The 27,892-nt window shown below is 47.7% G+C and overlaps 2 protein-coding genes across 3 annotated transcripts in view; one reads left to right on the top strand and one right to left on the bottom strand.

Moving 5' to 3' along the window:
* Window positions 1-3,570: 3,570 nt before the first annotated feature.
* Window positions 3,571-20,502, bottom strand: TLCD3A (TLC domain containing 3A). Of its 2 annotated transcripts, none has more exons than XM_066635644.1 (5): window positions 20,262-20,502; window positions 13,468-13,551; window positions 8,024-8,237; window positions 6,826-6,921; window positions 3,571-6,043 (listed from the first exon to the last, which is right to left on the bottom strand). In XM_066635644.1, exons 1-5 carry the CDS (start codon window positions 20,381-20,383, stop codon window positions 5,771-5,773), a joined length of 789 nt encoding a protein of 262 aa, XP_066491741.1. In that variant the 5' UTR covers window positions 20,384-20,502; the 3' UTR covers window positions 3,571-5,770. The 2 variants fall into 2 exon arrangements, with proteins under 2 accessions (XP_066491741.1, XP_066491742.1); XM_066635645.1 differs by lacking the exon at window positions 20,262-20,502 and adding an exon at window positions 17,489-17,545.
* RPH3AL (rabphilin 3A like (without C2 domains)) overlaps window positions 14,502-27,892 on the top strand; it is a 174,246-nt gene continuing 160,855 nt past the window's right edge. Inside the window, exon 1 of the mRNA XM_066635643.1 lies at window positions 14,502-14,527. The gene's annotated coding sequence lies outside the window, so the exon portion shown is untranslated. The remainder of the gene's footprint in view (window positions 14,528-27,892) is intronic.

Raw genomic sequence — 27,892 nt, forward strand, 5'->3', positions numbered from 1 at the left:
AGTGGCTGTGCATGGCTTTGGACTAATATATCCCCATCAACTCAGACATTCTTGGGTTAGATCGTGAGGCTTTGGGGAAGAAGAGAGACTCCTCTCTTCTCCAGGCAGTGGTCTGAGACAGGAGAATAATGACTTTAGCCACAGGAACCAATTGAGGGCCCAATCCTATGGACCACGAGTGCCAACACTGGGTATCCCAAACATGCCGTAAGGCAGACCTGTGACACCTGGAGAAGAGAAACTGCCAGCACTGGGCTTGGCACAGGATAGACACTGCCTGGAAGACCCTGTCCTCCATGTTGGGCTGCACGGAGGCTCTCAAGTCTGCACTGAGAGCAGCACAGTCTTAGAAACCCCATTGTGGGGCCTGGGGCTTTCCTTGGGGGAAGGGGACACCACTTTCCTCTCCCCCCCTCCATGCTGCATCCTTCTTTTGAAATCCAGGGAGTGAGTGGAGGAGCAGAGCCCTGGGGTGTCTAAAACCACTATTTCCTAAGACAAATCAGTCAACTCCATAGCTTAGCTTTTCAGTGAAACTTTCAGCCAGTCACTTCTCCAGCAGAGATGTCTGGATCAGTAGTTCTCAAAATTGGGTCCATGGCCCACCAGTGGGTCACAACTCAGTTTTTGGTGGTTTGCAAAATTGACAGGGTAGATTAAGCTATGTGTATCAAGGGTTAAACAACCTGCTACTTGGGGGAAGCACTGCTGCCCAATCACCATTTTAACCACAGAGACTTGAGTGGCTGGTAAAGTGAAATTTTTTTAGGTGGATCCCAATGCTTCAAAGTTTGAAAACCACCGGTCTAGGTAATTTCAGCTGACAGTATGAAGGGCTTCCTTCTGCTGAAATGGGGATTTAAAAAAAATGCAACTGTTGGGCTTTCTCGACAGGAATCTTTATTTGGTTGCTTTCAAAACTCACAGCATTGGTCTTGTGGGAAAGCAGAAGCAATCCAGTGATACAATCCATGTATTTGTAGTCTTTTCTTTTCCTTCATCCGTTTATTGAGGTTGTACCGCAGTAGGAAGACGCTCTTATCAGATGCTCCTAGACATCGCACAGTGCAACCTGATGCAGTATTTATTTTCCCCCTCCAGGCACTTCTAACCACTTCTTTAGGTTTGTTAGGTAGGATCATAAAGTGAAAGAGTGACACACTTCTTAAAAATGTTTTTTTTACGTTTGTATAGGTGCCATTTAGGTAAGGGATGCGATCCCCTTCTTCAGGCTCTGGCTACATGTGCACAAACCCTGAAGAGTTCCTATATTTCTGGTTATCATGAGTTATTAATTGAAACTTACAACAAATATTCCTTATGATGCACTCACCGTATTGCAATTTAATCTTAAATAGAACTAGGACTACATTTCTTGCTATTCGCCTTGTCCCTGAAATCCCACTGCCTCTCCGTCAGCAAAATCCGAAATGGCACCCTTGAACCCACGACAAGTCTGGCCACATTTCTTTTTCATGATTTGGAGGACCCAAACCCCACAGAATATTTCTCTCTCTCTCTCTCTCTCTCTCTCTCTCTCTTTTAACAAACTTTCAGTTATACGCGCCATCACAAGAGAAGCAGATGTACGTTTTCTGGAATGGTTATGGCAATATAAACTTGCAAATGGTTTACCGAGGACTCTCCCTGGGCATAGTGCAGATTTAACAGCTCTGCTGTTATGTTTAGATCGACTGTGTCTTAAGGCAGGTTAGCAGTCATACCTGCAATTGGCAGGTATGTCAATAAGGCAGCCTGTCAATTAGGTTGATGGAGACAATCACCTTAGGTGATGGCTAGGCAGGAGGTGCTTGTTTCTGTTAGCCAACCCAACTCCAACCCTCCTGTTCCCCTGGTTCAAAAAGAAAGGGGGGAATCGAGCATAAGAGAAGAAGAGACTGGTCAGCTAGAGCATCTTTGGGGAGTGGCATTTTGAGTGTTGCCTTGGATGCCAGGAGGTCTTGGGCCAGCCCTGGGTCATAGAATGATTAGGTGCCATCGTCATTATCGGATGATGACACAGCAAAGGACACAGGTCCCCACGGAAGCATGCCATCTTAATACAAACTGGTAGGAAAAGTCAGATTATTCTTCCCATTCACATGGCATTAGAGTCACATAGCCTGGAAAGAGCAAACATCTGAAACCCGAGTGTCATGAATATGTATATGTTAGGCCTAGGTTGGCAGTGGAAGCCTGAACCACACTGTGTAACTGAGAAGTGGCTAGCAGTTCCTAGCTGCAAGAATGTGAGTAAATAAAGATTGTTGTCTCTCCTTTACTGGCCAGAAAGAACAGATAACAAGAATTACAACCCATTTGAATGTTTAGCACCTTAGTAGACAGAGAGGCGCCTGATCAAGCGTGATGGAGTGCAGCTGTGGATCTCCAGTTGGGAGGGGTAAGAACTAGGAGAGGTAGCAACCAGGCCAACTTTAAGAAGGTTCTCTCCTCAAAGGTTTCTGATTGGACAGTCTAAATAAGTATGAAGTCACCTCAGTGCTATTAGCATAAGAAGTATAATAATGAGTGCCCAAGGGGTGTCCTGTTCCTTGGACAGAGTTTTGGGTGTAACATCCTGCACGCTTGGAGCTCCATTGTCCAACACGGGCACCTGGCCTCATAGGTAGCCCAGGAGCTAAAAGATATACAAGAGTAACTGACCCAGGTGAGAGATAGGGATTAATAGAGATAGCCAGCTAGCTTTATTATTTCAAAGCTGGTATGTTTCCTAGATGTTTATGCCTCTAGCATTTGCTGCCTTATGTAACCTTATGTACTTAATAAACTAAAATCTCTTTTACCAGGTGGTTTCATTGTCTGTTGGGGACAAAGGTTCAGAATCCTGCCTAGCCATTCAGCAAGCTACCAAGTGCTCATTGAGGTCTAGTAATTTGAGGACTGAAGCTTTAATTGGAGAAAGCGCTCAGTACCTGCAAGGGATAGAATTAAGCCTAGAGGGTCTCGGTGTCCCTGGACTGAGGCACTGGCACATACAGGGTGGTGGCAGTACTACTGAACAGAGGGGCCTTGAGGGCTTTAGGGTTTGAGAACCAAGAACTCTGAGCGCCCCAAACCCCCCTAAGTTTGCGACACAGAGCAGGAAGGGGAGGAGATCAGACTAGCCTTGGGAGTCATCAAGGTTACGCCAACACCACCTCTCTCCCCCAGCAGCGTAATAAAGGAGAATCTGGCTCCTTTGGGTATAAGAAACTGACAGCCACCCTTCCCCAAAGGAAAATAAGAGGTTGCCCACAGAGCCCCTGCAAAGGCATGGATCCTTTTCAGCTTGAGCCTGATTGGCTGATTGTGTGGAGAGGCCCCTGCACCAACATGGCACCTTCCTGCCAGCAGTTGGCACAGCAAAAGGGTATATATCAGTCTGACCTATGTAGGAAATACCTTTAGAATGGTCCAGCCACATCTCTGCCATGTCAAGCAGCAGCCACGTGGCATTATTTTTCAGCCCCCCCCCCCCACACAATATTTGAATTTACTTTGGGACAGGGTCCCAAATGGAGATTCCCCCTCCCTCAGCTGCCTGGTTGTTCCCATATATGACAATCAGACTATACAATGCCCAACTTCAGTTATTATTTTTTCCTTCTAATACACCCATTTTACAGCCAGTGATTGAGGCCTGAACAGAGCTTGCAGTGTAAAATGCAGAGGGCCAAACTGGAATGCCATGGCTCCCACTTTCCATGCCCGGAGTAGGACCAACTGAGCCTCGCTGCTGCTGCTGGACTCTTGACAGCTGTGTGTTGTGGCAGGATGTTCCTTGCATAAGGACTGATAAGGAAGGTGGGTCTGCCTCATGATTCTTCAACCACAAACGGCTGTGGAATTACAGTACAGTCACACAGTGTGTGGTGTATCTTTTCAGTACTGGAAAAAAACAGAAGCTTGCCACTGTTTCTCTGTGCAACAGATCCGCCGGTCCCCTCCTTGCACTGCCTTTAGGGCTGCTTCCACCTCCAAATCCCTCAGTGTCTTAAATGCCAGTCTTTCTTTCTCTAGTCAAAAGTTCATCAAGAAGCCAGAGTGCAAAATACCTCCTTGGTGGAAGGAAAAATGCACCCAAACCACACCATTTGAGTTTTTGGCAAATACCTATGGCAACCTCCTCAACTGCCCCCAACCTTTTGGAAGTTGTGATGTAAGTTGGCATCTATGGCAAGATTCTTCCCCTGCCTCCGATGAAAAGAATTTGAAATGCTCATCCAGCTTCAGAAACCTATATAGGGCATCAACAGTTGATGTTCCTTCCACTCAAATTCTCAGGCTGACTGATATTTCCATCCTTGAGTTGAGACTCCATGGGAAGCCACGGAAGCCAGCCAGGGAAGTGGCTGAATCCTCGTAAAAAACCCACCACTGTATACAATGTATAGGATTGTAGCTCTAATGGGGAGCTGTGGCCAGTGACCCAGTTGGTGAATGGCACCATCTGATGAAAAGGTTTAGGAATGACTGCTCTGCAGAGTTTCAAAGTCTGCAAACAGCAGGGGGAAAGTGTATTTTATGTGCCACCCAGATGTACTGTGTCCAGTGATCCTTCTCTGGCTGACTGTATCTTCCCAGCCTCACTGCCTCCGATTTTTGAGATAGAACCTGTGATCTAGGCAAGCAAGGCAGGTGCTCTACTATGAGACTACAGCCCTCCCCCATGTATCTAGCTTATTGTCAGACCATTGGTCCATCTAGCTCAGTAGTGCGTGCACGGATCTGCAGCAGTTCTTCAGGGTTTCAGACAACCTTTTCCCAGTCCAATCAGGTTTGGGATTGAACCTGACACCTTCAGCATGCAAGGCACATGCCCTACCAGTGAGCTTCTGGTAAGTCTTTCAGCAAACTGCTTACATTGCACAATTCATTCTGCTTCTCTTAAGGGGAGGAGGAAAGAGGCATGAAAGACGCTGCTCACAAGAGCTGACCTTTGATCCCTCTGCCCAGCCTCTGTCATGGCATAAGGCAGGCACAAGGACTAGAAACTTGCTTTAAAAAAAATAAAAAATGAAAGATCCAATTTTCAAGAGAGTTAGTCACATTTCTCTCCTGCCTTTCCTCCAGTCAGGAAACAGAATTCTGCAATTGCAACACACAGATTCTGACAGGAGCCATAATCTTAGGCAGGTTTATGATGTTTAAAAAAAAAAAAAAGCAGAAGGAAGCTTTGCATGTTTGAACAAGGAAACCTTCATTCTGCTGCTGGAACGTCTTGTGCAATTGAAGGGAGTGTGTGTGTATCTGTTCTGCTGCAGAGGTTTGCATTTAACCTTAAGGTGGACTGGGGGGGGAAGGTGCAGATTTTTAGGGACAGTAATGCACAGGGAGGAAATAGCAGGGCAGAGTCAAAGAATTAACTTGGCACTAGGAGAAGGAAGGACATGGGATCCCAGGCTGCTGTTTCAGGTCCCCGTCTACGAACCCTGATAGGACCCCCTCAAAGCTCAATGTGCAGCTAACAGTGCTCTAGTCCTTCTGGCTGGCAACAACTTCTGGGTGGTACCACTCAGCATCCAGCTACCATTTTCCTGGATCAGCTCCTTGATTCTGCAATCACAGACTCCGCTGAATCTTGCATGTGGAAGAGATAAGAGGGTTTTGGTGATGGAGACCAGCCTTGTTTCTGCTGCGCTGCCACAGAGGCGACTCAGGCTTCCACTGCAGGTCAAGAGTCCCCTTAGAATCTCAAACCGCAGTGTGATAAGGCAAGGTGGACTGGTTTCCCCAGCCCGGTGCTGGCAAAATAGTCTCGGACCCATCGCTATCTGGCTCTGTCTGGAACCGGTGAGCTGCTGTAGAGTCGCACTGCCTTCCGGCAGATGAGGGCAAACCAGTACAGCTGAGGAGCGATGAGCAAAGCGTTGGTCACATTGCAATGGAAGGGAATGTGGAACGGCACCTTGTAGACGGGCAGGCCTGAGTGGCGCGCGTAGGCCCAGTACATGTATGGGAACAGGAGGATCCGGCACAGGAAGAAGGTCACCAGGATGAGAACACCATTCACTTTGTGTAAGAGAGAATCCTGCATTTTTAGCTAACACCCAAAAGTAAGGAGAAAAGAGAAAGAGTGAAAAGGTTAGATAAGAAGAACCAGAATCCCAAACGGAGAAATATTTTCTAACCCAGTATGATTTTCTAACCCAGAATCATTCTGTTTATTAAAATCATTTCTACCCCAGTATTCTGCCTCAATGTATGAGGGCACTTGGTAGTTGATCAACAACTAATAGCATATAATTAACTAACAATTCCCAGTCTATGTGCCAAAAGGCAAAGGAGGCTGTCTGTCGTGTCTCTGAATGATTTATTGCTCTGTCTTTGCCTCCTGCCAATCTACTAAGGGCAGATGCTTCTGTTTTATGTCTGAATCAGGTGTTACTGGATCACTCAGACATTTCCTAAGAAGAGAAATCGAGGACGATCCTGTGCTCCAAGGAACTTGCCCGTCAGGCCTCTATATGCATCACTGCTCTGGCCTTTCCTTTTGCCGGTCAGCCTCTAAAGGAGGAGAGCTAATCTGTGCGTCTAAACTAAATATGATTACATCATTTCTGCAGCATTGGCAGAATTAGCTGCCCGTAGAGCAGGCAGCCTCGAGTCTCTCCATGACAGTCACTGAACTAAGCTTCCCTCTTTCCAATCGGAAGGCATCTCAGATCAGTGGCTTGTGCAGAAACACAAGCAAGACAGCCAGAGATGCTTCCTCTTTTCACATTCTGACAGTCAGCGTTTTTGAGCTGCACTCAGATGTCTGCCTCCTGGTTTATCGCAAAACAAATGCCTCTATCAGTTGAGGAATATGGGTACAGAGTTTACCTGCACTAAGACCTTGCCCAAAGATACGAAGGGGGTGCTCAGCTCCGCTGTGTAAATGCAGCCAACGAAGAAATCACCAAGCTGGCCTCTGAGGTGCTGTGAAAAGAGACCACAGACAGGATTACAATCATGCACACAAGATTGGCATCAAGAGTCTGAACAATCAAGCTGATGCCAATGACCCAGTGACCCGAGCGGGCGCCCAGCCTGCAGCCACTGCTAGTGCCCTTTTTCCCTGGGTGGCAGTTCCCTCCTTCCAGCATGCAGTGTATTGCCATTTAATACCCCCATGATGCAGTGCCCCAATGTAGTGTCCCTCTGGAGCTGCTACAGAGGAGCAAGGCAGGGAGAAGAGCCTATGGAAGGAGAAGAAACAGGAACCTCAGGAGGCAGCCGGAAGGGCAGGAAGGGAAAAATGGGGATTGTCCAGAGGGGAAAAGCCAGAAGGGAAGGCAAGCTGGAACTCAGAATGGAGCTCCATCTCCGCAAAACCTTTTAGAAGCCTGGGGAGCCCTGCAGACACTCGCGCAGGGCTCCCCGCACCCCAGGGCGGCTGCTGCAGGGACTGGTGAGTGCATCTCAGTCCCTGTAGCCCCCTTAGTGACGCAATCCTGGGGATCGCATCACTGCCTCCTTGCTGCCCCTGCCCCTTAAGGGGGCAGAAACCAGGGCCTTCAGGCTGGGGCGTCGCGACGCCCCAGTTTGAAAACCACTGCCATATACAGTAGGAATTGTTTTTCCAATTAAAGGCACAATGTTTTAAGTGGTAGATCTTGCGCTACACAGTGCCTTCGTGGTCATGCAAATGTATTGCTGCATATGATCACAGTAGGGGCAAGATGCCTCTGCAATCAGCCTGCACACTAGAGGGCAGGAGTTCCTGCTTCCTGTTAGCCTCTTGTAGGCTGCTTGCCTGCACGTTTGGCAGTTCAGTTTAAGCAAGATGGTTAAACAAGAACATCACGCTGTAAGCACTTCTTGGCCTCACCAGGGACAGGCAGGGGGGCTAGTGTCCTTCCGTATCCGTGGTTTCCGGTATCTACTGGATGACGAGGAACACATCCCCCACAGATACCAGGGCACGCCTGTATATTTCCAAGGCCTGTTTCAGTCTGGGCAGGAGAGTGGTCCAAAACAACATTCAGAGCAGCCCTGCCAACCCGCTCCCAAGGGGGCAACCTCCTGCCTGTGCTCTTACCACAGCCACTGGTGTCAGTATGATGAGGATGAAAAGATGGTGAGTCACCATCAACCTCTCCCTCCATAGGAAGCTCTTCACACTGACCAGGGAGTGTTTCCTATCAGTCGCCCCCTTCTCCGCACACTTGTGCCAGTGGCAAAGGTACATGATGTAGATGTCGTAAACCATGTAGGCAACGATGATCCAGATGTATTCCTGGGCGATCCAATGCCTGTTTAGGAGGAGGAGAGGGGAGTTAAGGAGAGTTGTGTTCGGGGGCATCACACCTGGGGATTTAAAAATTATGCCATTTTGCAAAAATAAAGGGGGTGTGTGATTTCATTTTGCCAATTGCAATTTAAATGCAGCATTTCAAATCTGAAAACATGAAATTTTACCTTGGAACTGGCATGCCATAGGCTGTCTGGCAACCCCTTCATTACAGATGTGAAGTATGAAATCTCACAAGCCATCAGCTACCAGATGCTACCATCTATCTAAATAATATTGGATTGGTTGGCAACCTTCAGTCTCGAAAGACTATGGTATAAGCCTACAGCACCTGGTATTCCCACAGGTGGTCTCCCATCCAAGTACTAACAAGGCCTGACCCTGCTTAGCTTCCAAGATCAGGCATGGATACTGTTGCCTATTAGCTCTCCAAGTTCAATATCACTATTAGCAATATCAGTTTCACTGGGTGTTCAATACTGCTATCAGAATGTAAGAATTGCCTTCATGGATCAGACCAGCATCCTGTTTCCAACAGTAAATGGGATTAAGGGCACAGTCCTAACCCCTTATGTCAGTGCTTTCCAGCACTGGCGTAGCGGTACCAATGGGACATGTGCTGCATCCGGCAGTTGGGTGTCACTCACAGAGGCCTCCTCAAAGTAAGGGAATGTTTGTTCCCTTACCTCAGAGCTGCATTGCTCTTATGTCAGTGCTGGAAAGCGCTGACATAAGGGGTTAGGATTGTGCCCTGACTGTTTCAGCTATATTCCTCTGGGAAGCTCACAATCAGGCATGAAGATAACGGTCCCTCCCTTTTGTTACTCTCCAGTGTCATCAGAGGTACACAGACACTGAACACGGAGGCCCCATTCAGCGGTCATAGTTAATATCTAGTGATAGTCTTCTCATCCATAAATTTGTATAATCCTTTTTTAAAACCAACTAAGCGAATGCAACATCTTGTGGCAATGAGTTCCACGTATCTGCGAACTACTTCCTTTGGTCAGTCCTAAACCAGCTGCTAATCATCTTCTTTGGACAATCTCAAATTCTACTATAATGAGAGAAAGAAAACTTTTTCTCTCTCTGCCACTCTCCCTCTCTGTATCAATCCTTATTTTATGCATCTCTGTATTGGAATCGAAGAAGATCTGGCGAGGAGATAGGATGTGCTGTCAGCAGTGGTCTCTTTAAGGGTTCAAGCCTGGGCTTTCAGCAGAGGGTGCGCTGCACAGCTGCAGCCACTAGAGGCAATGAGGTCTCCAAAAATATAAAGAGCACCTGATGCAGGAAGGATCTGTGGGTTGTAGGTTGAGTGAGAGGTAGGGACTTGGCTGAATGGACTGACTTTGTGGCTAACTGACCTATTGGCTTGTTGACTGACTGACTGACTGACTGACTCACTCACTCACTCACTCACTCACTCCTCTACTTATTGGACTGACTCTCTGGTTGACTGACTTTCTGGCACACTAATTCACAGACCAGCAAGCAAACAGCTAACTGGCATCCTGACGGACTGGAGGATGAACCACAAACTGGCACCCGGACTAATCCAATAGAGACTGCTGAGTGGTGGAGAGCTGAGGTGGTGTTACTGTATCAAAAGGGACTACTGCTTGAAGGAGGGACCCTGCAGATTTACAGGCAAGCTAGCCATCTACTAGACTCCTTCCTGTTGGTGCCTGGGTACAGTGGTAGTTTTTTGCAGTCTGCTAGATCTTGCTGTGGTTAAGCTGGGGGAACGTATTAGTTCTGGGCATATGTTCTTCAGACAAAGCTCAGAATGGGAATTTGGCAAGACAATCTCTTGTGTGCTGTCCTGAGGCTACAATCCTGTGCCCACTTATTCCACTTGCTACAATCCTGTGCCCATTTATTCCACTTGCGTAGGAATAAATCCCATTTAACACAATGGGAGGTATTTCTGAGTAAACTTTCCAGGTTTTGCACTGCCATTTATCTCTCTAAAAAGATATCAGACTAAAAAGCATCATCAGATCAAATCCCTAGTGAACATCCACCATCGAAATGCACAAAAAAGACATTTTAAAAGCACATTGGGGGGCAAACTAATGTTGCTTCTGTTCCAGTCATTTATTTGCATGTTCACAAAGGGATAATTAATTTGTATGCAACAATCATCAGCTTTCTAAAAGGTAGAATCTGAAGGCTTTGAGGACTGGGAGGGAGAACTTTGCTTTTCCCTCTTTATTTGTGTTCCTTGGTGTTAGCTGAAAACCAGACACGCAAAATATCTCCATTTGTGCATTCCTTAGCTCCTCTACACGCACATAAGGGTATGAAGAAATAACAGTCAGACATAACCTCCCCTTTTCCTACTTCTGCGATGAAGCTCGCACAATTTGGAAGAGTTCAAACTCACAAATATGTCTGCTTGCAATAACAAATTTTTACCCAGCTTTATCTCCTGCTGTACAGACCCATCCCCTAGCGGTGTGAACTTCTAAGGTAACAAAATAGCGTACTTAAGCAACAATTTTAGGAAAAGGTTACTGCCCCAAGGAGGCTACAATGTAAACACCAACAAGTGGAAGAGACCACAAAAGGAGAAGGTTATGAGGGATGAGCACAAGTCAGGGAGTATTCTTGGGGAGGGAATGAAAGTTAAGAGCTAGGTCAAATGTATTTTGATAGGGACTGTTGGAGGTCAGAAGGAAACCAGAGACATTTAATTACTTATTATCTCAGACTTTTTATTTTACATATTTTCTTCCCAAACAGTACTGAGCAGCATGTAATTTTGGGGTTCCTTGAGATGGTGGAGCTGGAGCCATAAAAGTAATTGACAAGACTGGGGAGCAGGAAGTTCAGTGATGAGGAATTGTGCTGGATGCAAAGGGTAATGGGAAGCTGGTGGAAGGCTCAAAACAGGATGCCCGTATAGACACAGATATTAGGGAAGACTCATGACTGCTTGTACCTACCCTAGCAACCATTCCTGCCTCCTTAGGAAGCCTCAGAGCCCAAGCCTATGCATGTCTACTCAGAGGTAAAGCCAATTATAATCAATGGGACCTACTCCTGGGTAACTGTTTGCAGCCTGAGAGCCATAGGGTGCAATCCTAATGAACTTTCCAGCACTGAAATAGTGGCATGCACTGCATCCTGCAGTGGGGAGGCAGTCAAGGGGCCTCCTTGAGGTAAGGGCATGTTTGTTACCTTGCCTTGGGGCTGCACTGTGGCAAGGCCAGTGCTGGAAAGTTGGTTAGGATTGCGCCCATAGTCACAGGGCCTCATACCCAGTAATATTCCCTAAATATTCAACTTTATTTTTTTTTAAGTGCCTTTAATCCCTTTTATTTATTTAAGGGCTTATTTATCCATCCATCCATTCATTTAAGGGTTTTATTCAAGAAAAATACCCCTGCTAATTGGGTAAGAGGCACTTTTTCAAGTGGGTGCTCCTTTTTTTAGCAGGGGGAGAGTAACTGACCCACCTCACCCCAGCAGTGTCTGTTCTAGTGGCTGTCTGCTGGTATTCATTTGCATCTTTTTAGATTGTGAGCCCTTTTGGGACAGGGAGCCATTTAGTTATTTGATTTTTCTCTGTAAACCGCTTTGTGAACTTTTAGTTGAAAAGCGGTATATAAATACTGTTAATAATAATTAATAATAAAAATGTGGAAGCAGAATTTCTATCCAATTGCTCATTCCAAAGAAAAACACATTCTGCATCCCAGCATTGTTGCTAATGGTTGCAAAATTACTGGGATGAGTGACAAGTGCTCAGTAACCTAATTTTTTTTTTTTTCCAAAAATTAGAATTTAGTCTTACTAAAGTCTAACTAGTCTTACTAAGACTAGGCTACTTCCATTTAGGGTTGTGTTTTGTATTGCCTTCCAGCAGCCTCTCCAGCTCCAACATGCCAAAATGCCTGGGTCCAAGCCTAGAGCACCCCCACCTTGCATGGAGAGAAACCTGTTTCCTTATCAGAGTAGGATTTCCAGGGTGGGGCTCTGCATAGTAGCCACTGATGTCACCCCTCCAGGCTCTGGAAGAGTACTGGGAAATGAAGTGTCTGTCACTTGAGGGCAGGAGGAAATATGGGGAGGGATGGAGAGGAAGGAGCAGACACACAAAAGACGCTTTGGTGCTCCCATACAATGGAATTTTTTTTCTTGCCTCATAAAAGCTGTGAGCTGAACAATTTCCTTGATCATGTCTGACTGGGTAAGCTCAGCAGGATCTGTTGCGGTCTTGGGGCTCACACCACAGCCTCATGGCCAGAGATGGGGGGGGGGGCTATACTAGTTAACCTGCCCAGGACTGTTTGTGCTCAAGCCTCAGAATCTTCAGGCACAGAAAGAATTGTGCACAACATCAGTCCCTGTGGTTGCTGGTGTGTAAAAAAAAAACCTCTGGGTTGGACAAGAACATAAGAACAGCCCCACTGGATCAGGCCATAGGCCCATCTAGTCCAGCTTCCTGTATCTCACAGCGGCCCACCAAATGCCCCAGGGAGCACACCAGATAACAAGAGACCTGCATCCTGGTGCCCTCCCTTGCATCTGGCCTTCTGACATAACCCATTTCTAAAATCAAGAGGTTGCACATACACATCATGGCTTGTACCCTGTAATGGATTTTTCCTCCAGAAACTTGTCCAATCCCCTTTTAAAGGTGTCCAGGCCAGTTGCCATCACCACATCCTGTGGCAAAGAGTTCCACAGACCAATCACAAGCTGAGTAAAGAAGCCTGCTATTCATTCCAGAAGACACAGCTCCAGAAGGTGCTGTGAGCTGGCACCCACTAAATCTCCTTTACAGGGCCTGCCAATCCAACACTGCCACCCATCTTTGCACAGAGCACCCAAGACATGTCCCTGGCAGCACATTCCATTCCTTCCTGGTCAAGGGAAATGGTCCCAGCTGCCTTGACTGATAGCCCTCCAAGATCTTAATATGAGGAGACTGGCTTTTGCTTGGCCTGCTAAACAGAGCCTGTTGCATCCTTAGCTACCATTCTGCCCCTCATCGCCCCACCCCGCCCCACCCCACATGGCCAAACCAAACTTCCCGGTCTATGAGGCTACTCTCCAAATGCTGACCTTCCAACACACTTTCTCTTGAGTAAACCAACACCAGACACAAAGCACATGCAGGATTGCAGCCAAAGCGCCATTACTCTGCAGGCAAAAGCACTTTCTAGCCGGAAATGGCATGTACCTACCTCTGGTTGACCACACTCAGTCTTTTTAATTACCTGTCATGCACAACATCATTGCAGTTAAAGATAACAAGGATTCCTGAGAGGGTCGCCATTGTGGCTTGGACCGAGGACACCAGCCTGAAAGAAATCACAAAGGGTGAAAAAACCTGTTACTGTTGCAACACAGCATCCTGTTATAGACTCTGCCTGTTCATGGTAATTGCCAATAATTATGGCAATGGCTTAATGAGTTTATTTCATTTCCATCCTGTCCTTGAGGCTGGGCCAAGACTTCCTGATGCAGTTGGCAATATATCAAATGCAGCCTTCTTGCTGAATAGTTCACCAGTTCCCACTGTTGCTGCTTCTCCTTCTCCCTGAGTTTCAAAGGGAAAGGGATTTTGAGGAGGAGAGTGGTTGACCAGAGTGGCAGGGTAGCTGCAGCTCAGTAGCAAAAGCTGCGCATGCAGAAAGATGGTGGATTCAACTCATGGCAACTCCAGGTAGGGCTGGGAAAGGTAGGGCATACACAGCAATAGCTGCTACCAGTCCCTGTCTGAAACTTGGCAAGATGCTGCCAGTCACTGTACAGATAAAAGTGAGCCAGATGCAGTGGCGTCACCCAGTGCAGGAGGCCAGCATGTCACCCCCTGTGATGGACCTTCTCCCATGCAGTGAGTGGGGCAGTGCCTTGAACTCCATGGGAGTTCATCCCATCCCACCCCTCCTGGGTGGGAGTGCATGGGATGCATGGGAACTGCATGGGAGTTCATCCCATCCCACCCCTGCTGCATCATCCCACCCCTGCTGGTTTTTTTGCTATAACTTTTGATTGAATAGAGAGATTTCGGTGCAGTTTATTTCACTGCCTTCCGCATGAAATTAGGCTTCTAATGATACACAACATGTTGGTATTATTCAAAAATGCCAAGATTTTAAAACTTTTGGCCAGTAGTAGTGTACATCCCTCCCTCATGCACATCACCTGGTGCAGCCCACACCCCCCCTAGCAACGCCACTTATTAGGTGGACCAACAGTCTGACTCAGTATGAGACAGCTTCCATATGTTGTACTACAGTGGTGTTTCTCGAATTGTGGGTCGGGACACACTAGGTGGGTTGCAAGCCAATTTTCGGTGGGCCCCCATTCATTTCTGTTTGTATTTTATTTTTAATATGTTAGACTTGATGCCATCATGGTATGTGACTGCATTTGGGGAAATGTTACAGATCTGTACTTTGAACAGGCTACTATGTATATGCTTCTAACAATGATAGTCAATGGGGGGCTTACTCCTGGGTAAGTATGGATAGGATTGCAGTCTTTTGGATGTTTGGGAATTTTGTTTTAAACAAATATGCAACTGCTTGGGAGGGTTAGGAGGGTTCTTTATTTTAAATAAGTCTTTAAAGGTATGCTTACTATAAAAATTTCATTTACTTTTTAATTTGATTTTGTTCTATGTGGGGTGTTAAAAATTTCCTGCTTGATGATGTCACTTCTGGCCGTGACATCATTTCCAGGTTAATGACATCACTTTTGGTGGGTCCTGACAGATTGTCATTCTAAAAAGTGGGTCCTGGTGTAAACCACAGTACTACAGGAACAAAATCACTCACTTCTGGTGGGCAGGGAGAAGGTCAGCTAGAGCAGAATGCAGTTTGATCACTATAAAGGCAGAAAAATTAATAGGCTGTACTGTTAGATTTTCATTCACTTACATGCACACAAGACACCCACACCACTGAGTTTCTCCACAAAGAGCATGTGGGATTGCAGCCAAGGTGTGAGTCCCTTCCGGCTACATATGACAAAGCACTCACCTCCAGTTTACAGTGCTTACTCTGTCTAATTACCTGCCATGCACAACATTGCTGCCGCTGGCCTAGTGCAAGTTCGAGTGCCCTTCACTGTGATGAGCCTCTTTAGACTTAAACGTTCCCAGTTGCAAAAAAGTTATAAAGAGAGGCAGATCTAATTTCTTTAAAAACTGTTTGAGTTTGGTGGAGGAAAGCACACAAAAGAGCTTCCAGGCATACCACAAACCGTTAAAATGCAAATTGACAAGGTCGCTATGTCCTGCAGTACAAAGCGAATATCCTTATATCAATAAACTTATATCAATAAACTCTGCCTGCCCTCAATTACTCATTCATTCAGGTCTGGAAATGAACACTGTGTTCAGTATCATAGACAGTCATTCATTTTTATGTTTCCTATCTATGGAGTATCAATGGTGAAAACAATATCCTTTTGCCAGTCTCCTGAAAGTTATGGAGGGGAGGGGTGTAACAGTGCACCCCCAGGCCCTCAGCCACAAATTACCCAAACATTTTGAAGACAAAAGGAAAGCAAAAGGAAGTTAGCAATTAGCCTTTTAGACAGGGTTGGAGCAGGAACTCAAACAGCAGATGGGGGGGGGGGAGGATAGATTGCCCCCTCCTCCACTGCTCCTCCTCCCACTCTTTAGTTTCCCAAAGGAAGAGCGGAAAATGAAGAAGTATGGAGGGGAAAATGGGAGGCTGGAGTATCAGAGGCAGAAGCATTTGGAATCCTTTCACATGTAGTGTTTAAAACTAGCCATGCCCCCAAATGTGTACATGCTTATGTGCCTCAATAAATAAATGAATAAATAAAACTCACAAGAGGCTGCTCACAGCTTCCTTGCATGATTCACTGATCTGGCCTTATCTCCATCCTGTCAGCTTCTGCTGGGGGTTAGTTATGAATCCATGTCTCTGCACCAGGTGACTGAGGCTGCAATCCTAGCCACACTTTCCTGGGAGTAAGCCCCACTGACTATAATGTGACTGACTTTTGAGTAGACGTGCATAGGATTGGGCTCTATGTCAGCCAGTCACTCCCAAGGGGAGGCTGCCTATTGTGTCTCTGCAGGAGCCACAGCTCTGGGCTTGCCTCTAGCCAAATCGGGAGGCGCACCCAGATTGATGACTCATGCAGAAATACAAACTACCTGCTCCACTGAGGGCAGGTAGGCTTGGGGCCCATCCTAGTGCAGCCTACTTTATAGCTGTCGCAAAAGGTGACCTGCCATTCAACATGGTTGGGCCACCACTGCAAGAGATGAGTGACCACATGGCAACAGCCCACCGGTGAGAGTAAGTCAGCATGACAGTCAGGCGGGAGGCAAGGGGTTGGTGGAACAGCGAGGGGAGGGGCAGAACAGGGCAGAGACCAAGGTAGGGAGGGGGCACAAGCACCACTGGTAACCCATCCCCCTTGGTGGCCTCAACACACCTTCCCAGCAAAGGTTTACCCCCAGGCAAGGGAATGACTGCCCCCCCCCCAGCAGATTGGAGCATCAGGTGGGGGGGAATTGGATTCAGTTAGGATTAGGCTGTTACACACATTTTTGAGTGTAAAGGGAGAGTTCTCCTCAAATAAGTTATCCTACAAGAGCCCTGCTGGATCAAACCAAAGGCCTATCTAGCCAGCATCCTTTTTCCAATAGCAGCCAACCAGAGGCTTTGGAAAGCCCATAAGAAGGGCTTAAACACGACAGCTTTCCCTGTGGTTGCTGCTCCATGACTGAAATAATGGCATAATGCCTCTCAACTTGGAGGTCCCACAGAGCTGTCATGATTCATAGCCAGCAATACACTTCTCCTGCATGAATTTGTCTAATCCTAATTTAAAGCCATCTAGGTTAGTGGCCATTGACATTTCTTGTAGCAATGAGTTCCACAAGTTAATTGTGCACTCTGTGAAGAAGTTATTTTTGTCCTGAATCTTCTGCCAGTCCAGCTTCACTGGATGACCCTGAGGTTCTAGTTGCAGGAGAAAAACTCATTTTGATCCACTTTCTCCACTCTGGTTTTATGAACCTCCATCATGTCCCCTTATTAGGTGGCAATTCTATGCACACTTTCCTGGGAGCAAGCCCCATTGATTACCGTGTCAAAGCAAGAAAGGCTTTTCTTCTGAGGAACAGGGACATGCAGTGTGGGGCAGAAGTGCCCCACCGGAATCCTTCGAAAAACACCACCTCTGTAGCTACGAGCATACAAGCACATACTCCAGCCACTGTCCAGCATAGGTTGTGAACTTGCATACCTCACATGAAGGCAGCAGCAGTCATGCTTTTTGAAGGGCTCCAGTGGGGTGATTCTGCCTCACCTGCCACCCACACTGAACATCCCTGCTGACGAAGCATGCATAGGGCTGGGCTGTAAATCAACTTTTTAATCCTCCAGCTTTAATTCTGAGGAGAAAAAAGAACCTGTTTCAGAAGTCTGGGAAATGCTACTGGGAGGAGACAAGGTGGAAAGCATGTGATAAATATACAGAACTTCCCACTAAAGGAATCTGCCAGAGGAGACTGTGGAACTTTCATGGGAGCATTCAGAAGTTGATGACAGTTGTTGGCCTGACTGCATTCCACATGTGTAGGAACTTAGATGCAGGTCCTCAGTGTTGGTGAGGAAGAGGAGGCGGTGGGGGGGAGGAAGCATCCCCCAGGGATTGGGGGCTCCAAGGAGAAAGCAAGGTGAGGGGAGGGCAGGACGTCACTCCCTGATCTCAGTCACTGCTGGGGTTGACTAACAGCCCAATCCTATCTACACTTCCATGGGAGTAAGCCCCAATTGATTCTAATAGGTCTTATTTTTGAGTTGACATGCATAGGATTGGGCTGTAAGTTTGCAAACCCATCCACACTTCCCTGGGAGCAAGCCCAACTGACTATAATGGAACTTACTTCTGAGTAGACATGCATAGGATTGGGCTCTGAGGCAGTAACTTCAGGTAGTGAATTATAATGTGGCAGGGGGTAGCATGAGAACACCCACCTGACTCATTTGCCTGCCTCTAGCAGGGAGACACTCTAGCAGTCCACCACTTTTCTCGCCTCCACTTCCTCTTCCGTTCCATTCCCCTCCTCATTTTCAAATCCAAGCAAGGTAAAAGTGGTGAGCTGGTGGTACAGATACTCTCGTGCTGCTGAGCCAGGAGCTGGTCTGTAACATGTGCCAGCTGGCTTCAGGTGCCCACAGGTCTTGGGCCATCCCTACTCTGCAGGCACTTAGGAGCATTCTGACATGTTTTCCAAGGCAGAGTGCTGGAAAATTCAAAGCAGGTTCCCAGATCCCAGTAGATTAGACTGCATGTGCTTTGTTGCAGAAGATCCTGATCCGAGGCAGGCCACTAGAATTAATCCACTACAAACACTCCCAATTGTGATTAATCCAGTGTGGGGTTGCCATGTCTCAGCTCAGCCGGAGGGCTATATTAAGACTGGACTCGTATCCCACCACCCCAAATCTCTGGCTTGATCACTGAGCGACATCCCAGTGGCATAGCTAGAAGGGGTGCAAAGCACTAAATTTTGCAGCTGCCTGAACACGCTGTGCAAGCAGCCCCTCCCCCTCCCCTTCAGAGCCATTCCAGGCAGTGGGAGCAAAACAGAGGCATTCAGGTGCCTGCAAAACTTAGTGCTTTGCACCCCCCTAGCTACGCTACTGCGACAGCCCCTTCCCTGATGTTCCTTGACCTGGATTAAAACCTTTCCCTTTAATCTGGATTAAAAGCCTTTATTCTCCTCTGCAAACAGCTGCACTGCAATGCCACTCAATGAGGTTTTCTCCCTGGCAAATGTGTTCAAGGTGGCAGAGAGCTGAAGGATTTTTCCTCTGGCAATCAGCCTGATTGCAAAGGGCATTATGTGGTGTGTGTATATGTGTGCGTGCGATGTGATGTCTTGAGTCCACGCTACAGACTATGGTTTTGTATTCCTAGCTTGGCCCCCCCAATCCTGCCAGTGCTATGCTACTTGGAAGCCTGATTGTGAGACTGCAAAGGGCAGTGTGTGTGTGTGTGTGTGCGCGCGCGCATGATGTCTTGAGTCCACACTACAGACCAGGGGTGTCCAAACATTTTGGTAGGAGGGCCACATCATCTCTCTGACACTGTGTCAGGGGGCCAGGGAAAAAAGAATTAATTTACATTTCAAATTTGCATAAATTTACATAAATGAATTTATTAGAGATGGAACTTATATGAATGAATGAAGGTCCTGCAATGGCTCAAGGCCTATAAAAGGCCTTGCACAAAGCAAGGCCAGCCTTTCCTTTGCTGCCACTGCTGCATCACAGACATGAAACAGCAAGTAGTGGAGGGAGCCTGCATCCTACAGCTCAGGTGAGAGGTCAAACAGTCGTCCTCATGCTGAGAGCAGTTGCATTGGGCCAGCATGGGCTCCAGCAAGTCTCTGGAAGGCCAGAGGCTCATTTGAGACTGGGGGTTCCCTGAGGGCCTGATTGGGAGCCCCTGTGGGCCGCAAGTGGCCAGGGTTTGGGCACCCCTGCTACAGATTATAGTTTTGTACTGCTAGCTTCAACCCCCCCCCCAATCCTGCCAGTGCTGTGCTACTCGGAAGCCTGATTGTGAGACTGCAAAGGGCAGTGTGTGTGTGTGATGTCTTGAGCCCGCAATACAGACTATGGTTTTGTGTATTGCTAGCTTCGCCCCCCCCATCCTGCCACTGCTATGCTACTCGGAAGCCTGACTCACTTGTTGAAGCAACAAGTATCTCTCAATCTCTTTGTAAGCAAAGTTTCTAGAGCCTCCTGCTTCTTTTATCCACTTGCCCCCCCCAACACACACAGAGGGCCTTGATCCTGCCCCCCCCCGCAGCCTCGTGGCTCGCAGCCCCCTCCTCCCCGACCACTGCACGCCTCCAACTTTTGTGCCGGCTCTCAGTCCACTCCATCCGGTTGCATAAGAGAATCCGGGTGGAATTCCTTTCCCCCACCCCGCCCCCGATCATGCCGGGCTGGACCCCTTGGGATGCTCCGCTCCAGCATCCCTCCCCGCCGGCGCCAGCTGGTACCTGCCACTGAGCACGATCCGGTCCTTGAGGCACCATGCCGGCGCGATCCAGGCGAGGCTCCGCACGGACAAAGCGAAGAGTCCCGGGAAGAAAACGGAGCCGATGGCCAGCGTCTGCCACATGCCCGCGCCGTGCCCGTCCCCCTGGCACCCCGGGCGCTGCTGACAGCTGCAAAGGGCGCACAAGGGCGCTGCGCGGGAGCGCAATCGGAGGCTCCCAGCCAGGCAGCCGCTCCCCAGCCGGACGCTCCTCCTCGCGCCTTATTTGTCAACAGCAGGCCGGGATGCGAAAGGGGGGAGGAGTCGCCGCTATGGGGCTGGCAGGCGAGGGGGCGGACAGGCGGGCGAGATGGATGGAGGGGCGGAGGCAACTGCCCTTAAGCGGCTGGATCCCTCCTCCCCTGGATCCAGGAGGAGCAAGAGAAGAGAAAGAGGCCGGGCTTCCCCCCCCCCCGATCGCCCGCCCCACTGGAGCGCTGCTAATCCGGAGAGGCTCTTGTAGGCGCCGGGCGGGGGGATAGAACGTTGGCGACAGAACAATAGAACGTTGGAACGTTCAGACATCCAACGTTCCATTCCCGGGACCTTCTAGTGGCGATGGAATGTTCAGGCAACAATAATGCCCTCCCCTCCCCCCACTGCAGCGCCATCTGGCCACAGAGGCTTGGTTGGAAGAGCCCCCGCTTTGGTCCCCGCGGGAGGGAGCGCTGCGTTGCATACAGGAGGCCCCAGGTACCAACCCCCTGGCAGAAGTCGGAGAGAAAGCACTCTCAGGGCACGCACTTGAGGAATGCAATGCGAACATCCAGTCCAAACTTAAAACAACACAGCAGCCCTAGTACAGTGCTTCCCAAACTTTTTAGCACTGGGACCCACCTTTTAAAATGATAATCTATGATGACCCACTACCCCCCCCCACCAAAAAAGAGATCTACAAAGAACTAACTTTATTTATTATTAATAATAAAACATTCAATTGTAAAAATCCTTACAGGGATTTAGAACAGCCTGCCTATGTAAACCTCCTTGAATAAAGTCTGAGGAGAAATCTGATGATCAAGAAAGGCGGTATATAAATACCTGTATTATGGTATTATATTCATGAATTATTATAATAGTTATTAATAAATTATTAATTGATAATAATCAGGGTCTTGTGCTCCTGAGGCTGCTAGAGACCTTTGGTGTGGGTAGTATGTGTGTGTAGACATTTATGCTAGACTCTCCCTAGAAAGGATGAAGGACTGTATATCTTCCCCCCCCCGCCCCAAATCTTTATAATCATTCTAGGATAGTGCTCAGAAGGCTGAACTGGAGAGCAAGACCTGTGGTTAGGGACTTCCAGGCCAGACAAAGGCTGAAACTGGGTTCACTCTTGATCTATGGGACACCAATGATTAGAGAAAATGGAAAAAATTGACATTTTAATTTGGGGGTATGAAGATGACCTCATATTGCCACAAGTTAGCATTCTAGCTAATGATTTTCTTCTGCAAACTGGGCAAGGGTGCTTGCAAAGTGGTTTTTTTTTTTTTTTAATGTTTCAAAAACTTTTCATGACCCATCAAAAATTGGCTCATGATGCACTGGTGTGTCCCACCCCACAGTTTGGGAACCACTTATCTAGTATGCAATTTAACAGCAGCTGTGCTATTCAGTATCACTTCAAAGAGCAGATACTGTGTTAAAACGTCAGTCATCTGTCAGGTTTCAAGCACACCAAATGAGAATATTTTTTACGGAAAAGGGGCAAGACAAACATCCCCAGGGAGGGAACCTCAGAGTCTGGGCATGACCAAAGAGAAGGCTTAGTGCATTTAGAAAGGCAGTTCAGATGAACCCCCCTGGATGGGGGGAGGAGCCAGAATGTGCTCTGGTTGGAACTCAGGAGCACACATGTCCATTAATGTGCTGGGCTGGCGAGGCAAGAAAAGTATTGTCCAAACTCGTCCTCTGTGAATTTCTGCCTGTCATGCAACTGCTAAAACAGTGTTTTGCAGACTTCTGATAGCCAAGCTTGTCTTCTGAATTAAAATTCAAGGCACACTTAATCCTTATCCCTAAAAACATTTATTTTTAGAGCAGCAGTTCCGGGTCGGGACTCACTGGTGGGTCGCGACCTGATTCTTGGTGGGTCCCAGAGTGGCTGAGTGGAGCCTCCAATGAAAACACAGGTAATGGAAGGATCAGATAACTGCCTCAAGCCCTAAGACTTTTCAAAAAATTGCCCTGCAAAGAGCTCCTTCAGTTTGCAAGCAGGAGTAAATATAGGGAAATAAATGTTGGAGCATTTTTTTCCGGTTATTATTATGGGTAAATAAATAAAAATATTATTTCTTTCTAGAGTTTTTTAAGTCTTACAAACCCAGGTGAGTTCTAATCAATTGCCATTTTAAAAAGTGGGTCCCAGTGTTAAAAGTTTGGGAAACACTGTTTGAGTATGCGAAAGTAACAGTTGCTCAACCTTGGAGGAGCCAATCCTCTGTGCTTCTATATGAGTCACTGTTCTATCCTTGTTCAGGGCTGGCCCTCCATGAGGCCAACTGAGGCAGTTTCCTCAGGAAGTGGATTGGCATGACGCACCAGACTTTGCTTACCTGGCCACCTGAGTTGCCTCCACCACTTCTCCTTCCTGTCTCCAATGCTCTGTCTTGCCACCCTTCTCTTTTCTGCACTTCTGCTTCCTCTCCGTTCCCTTCTTACTTTTCAAATTGAGGAAATGGGGAAAGGCGTGGTGAAGATGGCAACTGGAGCACTGCCAGCAATATTTGGCAGGCTGCCTCAGGTGCAAGAAGATCTTGGGCTAGCCTGGTCCTTGCTTACAGTGTGGGTGTCGCAATGTGAGAGGTGTAGGGCCTTTTCTGTGTAAAAAGGAATGTCAGCCATCCTGGTTTCACATGTGCATTTTCATTCTTACTTTTCAGCCCTTTGAAATCTTATCTGAGACATCAAGTGACGCTCATATTAACCTCTATTAAAAAGCCACATTGAGCTACTGTGTAGCAACAAGTTGTAAGGTCCAACCTAGGGCGTATGGGATACAGCAGATGATAACGCAACCTCAACCTAGATCTTTGCAAGAGCCTTTTTAAAAAAGGGATTCTTGTTGCTGTATACCAGGGGTATCCAAACTTTTTGGCAGGAGGGCCACATCATCTCTCTGACACTGTGCTGGGGGCCGAATTAATTTACATTTCACATTTAAATAAGTTTACATAAATGAATATATTAGAGATGAAACTTGTATGAATGAATGAAAGTCTTGCAATAGCTCAAGGCCTATAAAAGTCCTTGCACAAAGCAAGACTGGCTTTTCCTTTGCTGCCACTACTGCATCACCAATGTGAAACAGCAAGCAGCGGAGGGAACCTTCATCCCACAGCTTATGCGAGAGGTCAAACAGTCATCTTTATGCTGAGAGCAGTTGCGTTGGGCCAGCATTGGCTCCAACAAGTCTCCAGAGAGCGAGGCTCATTGGAGACAGGGGGCTCCCTGTGGGCCAGACTGTGAGTCCCTGAGGGCCACAAGTGGCCCCTGGGGCGGGGTTTGGGCACCCCTGCTGTATACAGAAGTGGCGAGACAGGTTTGTCTGTCTCCCATCTTTGCAGGATGCTCCTGGTGCAGAGTTGTTGACTTATCAAGCCAATTTCAGCCAAGGCTGCCCTAGGAAGGAGAACATGTCATCTGGAGGTCTTCAGACCCTCAACTGCTTCATAAAGCCTTTGGCTTAATCCCACCACATCACATTCCAAATCAGGGCCACGACGGAGGAGTGTAGGAGTACTCCCACCCTAACCACTGCCACAGTCCCACTCCAGGACACTCCACCCACAGATGCTGTTGGCCTTGGGGGAAAAAATTGACCTTCACTTGGACAGTAATTGGGCCTAGGGGCTGTTATTGGACATGCTTTTAAGACATATAATGTGCGCACAGGGCAATGGAGTTGGCACAGCAGTTCTTGGGCAGTGGATAGAATGGGGATGCCTGACTCAGTACCAGCAAGTGGCTGAGCAAATCATGAGTAGGGCTGACACTGAGCAAGACCCAACAGTGAACTACAAGGGAACTGTGACTTCACTTCTTATATAGTACAGTACTCTAGAATTCCCACATGGAAGCACAGAGCTATTGTGGGGGTAAACTTTTGTGGCCTGGATGACCCTTGATGGCTCATCCCAGTTCAAGATAGGTGCTTTTATTGTTTTGCACCCTGCCAGGGGTGTGGCAACAAAGCTTGTTTTAGAGTGCTGATTCACAACCTGTGGTCCACAGGTGGTCCTCAAGACCCTGAGAAGCCTCAGGACAAAAAAAAGATTGCCTTTGATCACTTCCAGCATGCTCTCCCATGGACCGCCAGAGAGTGTGGAGAATGAACTGCTCGCAGCCAGCAACAAAAGCAGCAACCCACAAATCTTCACTATAAATAATACATCTAATAAATCTCTAATTATTACAAATTTAATTGTATTTTTGTGTGAGGGGCTGGGGGTTGCATGCAGGGCCCATGAGGGAGTACAGGGGGTAATTTTTATCTGGGCCCAGGGTCAAAAAGGGGGCCTAGGAGGACCCCTAGAAATTTCCTAGGATCTTACGTTTCCCAGTCTCACCAGGACTTGCTGCCCACATGGGATGCTGGGTGTACGGCGGCTGTGGCTGCCGCAAGCCATATGTGCTGGGCCAAGGAATGTATGCATGTTATTCCTTAGCACAGTGTCAAATCTAGGAGGACACTGGTCTGTGGATCTGCTTACCATGAAGGAGTGTATCAAGGACACAACTGTGGAACTACAACTGCTGCAGAAGTACATTTTGGTTCACACAGGACACTTTCCATTCTAGTGTGAGCCGAAATATGATGATCTAATTTTCTGCAATGATTTTCTCTATTTAAAATTTTTTAGAGATTTAGGAGTGCGTTTGGTTTTCGGTATTACTATATCTAGCTGCCAACACTGTGCGGGAAGGTAGACCTGGGCTCCAGATTGGAAAGCACAGTAGATCAGGGCTCCAAAGACTCTTCCTGCTGTTCAATCCTTCCCCTGCCCTATTTTTCCCCCTTCTCACCCCTGTCACCACCCTCCTCAGCTCTGTTTCACACCCACCCCCTTTGGGAAGGGACCCAAAAGAAACACTGTACCCCCTGATAAAATTCCTCTTGGAGGCCCTGGTTGCATGTGGTCCTCGCCGGTTCCAATTTTTGACTCAGTAGTCCATGGGCTCCTAAAGATTGCGAACCACTCTTTTAGAGGCTGGGGGCACAATCAACCCTAGTTTAGATTTTGGCAATGGAGTTGAGCCATGAAGCTAGGGTTGGACATGCTTCTTTTGTGTTACTAACAACTTTGTTTGCTCCCAATTAGACAGCTCCTGTGGTGGCTTCTGTCTACAGGTTCAAATTTGCTATGCAAGCAAGGTGTGGCTGGCCATGGAATGTTCCTAAAAGGAAGAAAAGAATGGCAGGGCTTCTTTTAAGCCAGGCAGATAGCTGGTGCGTGCTCGTCTGTCTATGTTTTGACCTTCCATGAGGCCTGTGAGATGAGGCCTTTTCCTGTTAGTTCCACGGGACAGGCCTGTGCATGCTTCCCTGATGTGCACCCAGTGCCATGTGCATGGGCAAACAAGCGTATCACGCAGCCATATGAAAAGGAGACAAGTTGGTCAACAAGGCAAGCACCTATCTTTGTGAAACATCTAGTACACTAATGGTTTATGGGTACAGCACACTTTTTTTAATGAACTAAAATTGGAGACTTGCCTCTTCCCAATGGGGAGGCTGTGATGGTACCCACCCAGCTTTTTCCTTGGGGGGGCATGTTGACATACAGGTTTGGGTAGGACGTGATGGGGAGGGGAGGAAAATCTCTGAGACATCCTGGTCCTCGTGATTCTTTTATTCATTATTTTGTGGTACAGTCCTTTCCTGAGGACCCTGAATGCTTCTTGGGATCCCAGCTTGGGCTTACTCTGGGTGCCCCTCTGAGCTCCCACTCTGTTCTCAAAGGGAAGATCTGCTACTGCAGAAGATCTGTGGGCTACTGCTTTATAATCCCCCCCCCAAAGACCAACTGTAGCCTGGGGAAAGCTACCCCTTGCCTCTTTGATCTGCCCCTCTCTGTTCACTTGGCCCTTACCTTCCTGCTTCCTTGTCTGCCTCTACCTTGAGCTCTGATTTAATTCCCCTATTTAATTTAAATTAATTTAATTTAATTCTGCTTTACTGCCCTCCTCCCAGCCTGCTTCCCCCAGTTTGTCTGTACCACCTTTGCACTCTTTTTTCTGTTTCTTCCCATCCCTCCCATTTTTCTCATTCCCACTTTTTTCTCCTGACTCAGTTTCCATCACTCTGCAGTTTCCCTCTTCTTCCACTGATCTTCCCACTGTTCTCTCTCCTTCATTCATTCAAACTCTTTCTTCTCCCTCATCTGTTCGCCTCTTCACTCTACTTCTTCCTCTGTCACACCCCCCCCAATCTGATCTGTTCCCTGCTCTTAAATCCCCTGTTTTGCCCCAAGAATGCCCCCTTCTTCTAAAGAGGCCAAGTGGAGTTCCCTGGGGCTTGATGATGATGTCATTGTGAGGTGGTTGGGATTCATGCTTCTAATCCATGTTGCTCCTTGCCATGGCAGGCTGCTGCAACACCTTGGAGCTTCACAGAGGCACACCCACATCAGTGATTCTTGCAGAAATGCAGAGGATTGGATCTTCTGAGGATGCATCATGGGGCTGATGAAACACACGCAGAGATGCCACCAGCCTGACTCCTCTGAGAGAGGATAAACCTGCTGCATCTCCGCATCAGGAATGGAATTAATGAGGTAAGTACACCTGATGCAGAAAGAAACAGGATTTCTTGCCCTCAGCAAAGGCTCATGGGAAAGAGACAAGCCCAGGGGAGGGAATCATTAAAAGATGCTGCAGGGAGCCTCAACTGAGGGAGAATGCTTTGGGATCACACAGGAGCCTTTAATCATGTAATTACTTTATTTCAGGCAGTACATGAGCAGTTCTCTCATGGCGCATTAGTCTACTTCTGCGCATGGTGTGAGAATTGGGGGATTAAAAGTGCAGAGCCTGCGCCTGTTAAAAAAAAAAAGACGTAATGTCTGAAAAAGTTGCCCTTTCATATGTGAAAACTGAAAGTTATCTGCATTCAAAAGAGCCCCCTCTTTGTGTTTCTGTGTGAAATACTGTTTGGTGCATATAACCTGACTAGAAGGAGTCAAGCCCAGAAGAGGGACTGTTCAAGTAGAGGCTCGACATACGCTGTAGAAGGATCTCCTGCTACAGGCAGGGGTTGGACTAGGTGACCTTGTGGGTCCCATCCCACTCTATGATTCTTATAGAGGGCCCAATCCTATCCAACTTTCCAGCACCGGTGCAGCTGCAATGCAGTCCCGAGGTAAGGGAACAAATGTTCCCACATCTTGAGGAGGCCCCTGTGACTGCCTCCCCACCACAGGATGCAGTGCACGCAGCATTGGCACTGCTGCATTGTCACTGGAAAATTGGATAGGATTGGGCCTTCAGTTCATAACCTCCTCTGCAGGTGGGTCATTCTCCTGATAGCTCTAGGTAGGATTGATTAACTGATCAAATCACACTCAGTGCAAAATGACAGAGGTTCCCATT

The sequence above is a fragment of the Tiliqua scincoides genome, chromosome 8, assembly GCF_035046505.1.
Source record: "Tiliqua scincoides isolate rTilSci1 chromosome 8, rTilSci1.hap2, whole genome shotgun sequence".
Classification (NCBI taxonomy): domain Eukaryota; kingdom Metazoa; phylum Chordata; class Lepidosauria; order Squamata; family Scincidae; genus Tiliqua; species Tiliqua scincoides.

Coding starts and splice junctions, on each gene's coding strand:
- TLCD3A (XM_066635644.1), bottom strand. CDS start 20,383: ATGTGGCAGACGCTGGCCATCGGCTCCGTTTTCTTCCCGGGACTCTTC. Junction 13,552..20,261: donor CGGATCGTGCTCAGTGGCAG/GTACCAGCTGGC, acceptor GATTTCTTTCAG/GCTGGTGTCCTCGGTCCAAG. Junction 6,044..6,825: donor TGGGCAAGGTCTTAGTGCAG/GTAAACTCTGTA, acceptor TTTGGGTGTTAG/CTAAAAATGCAGGATTCTCT.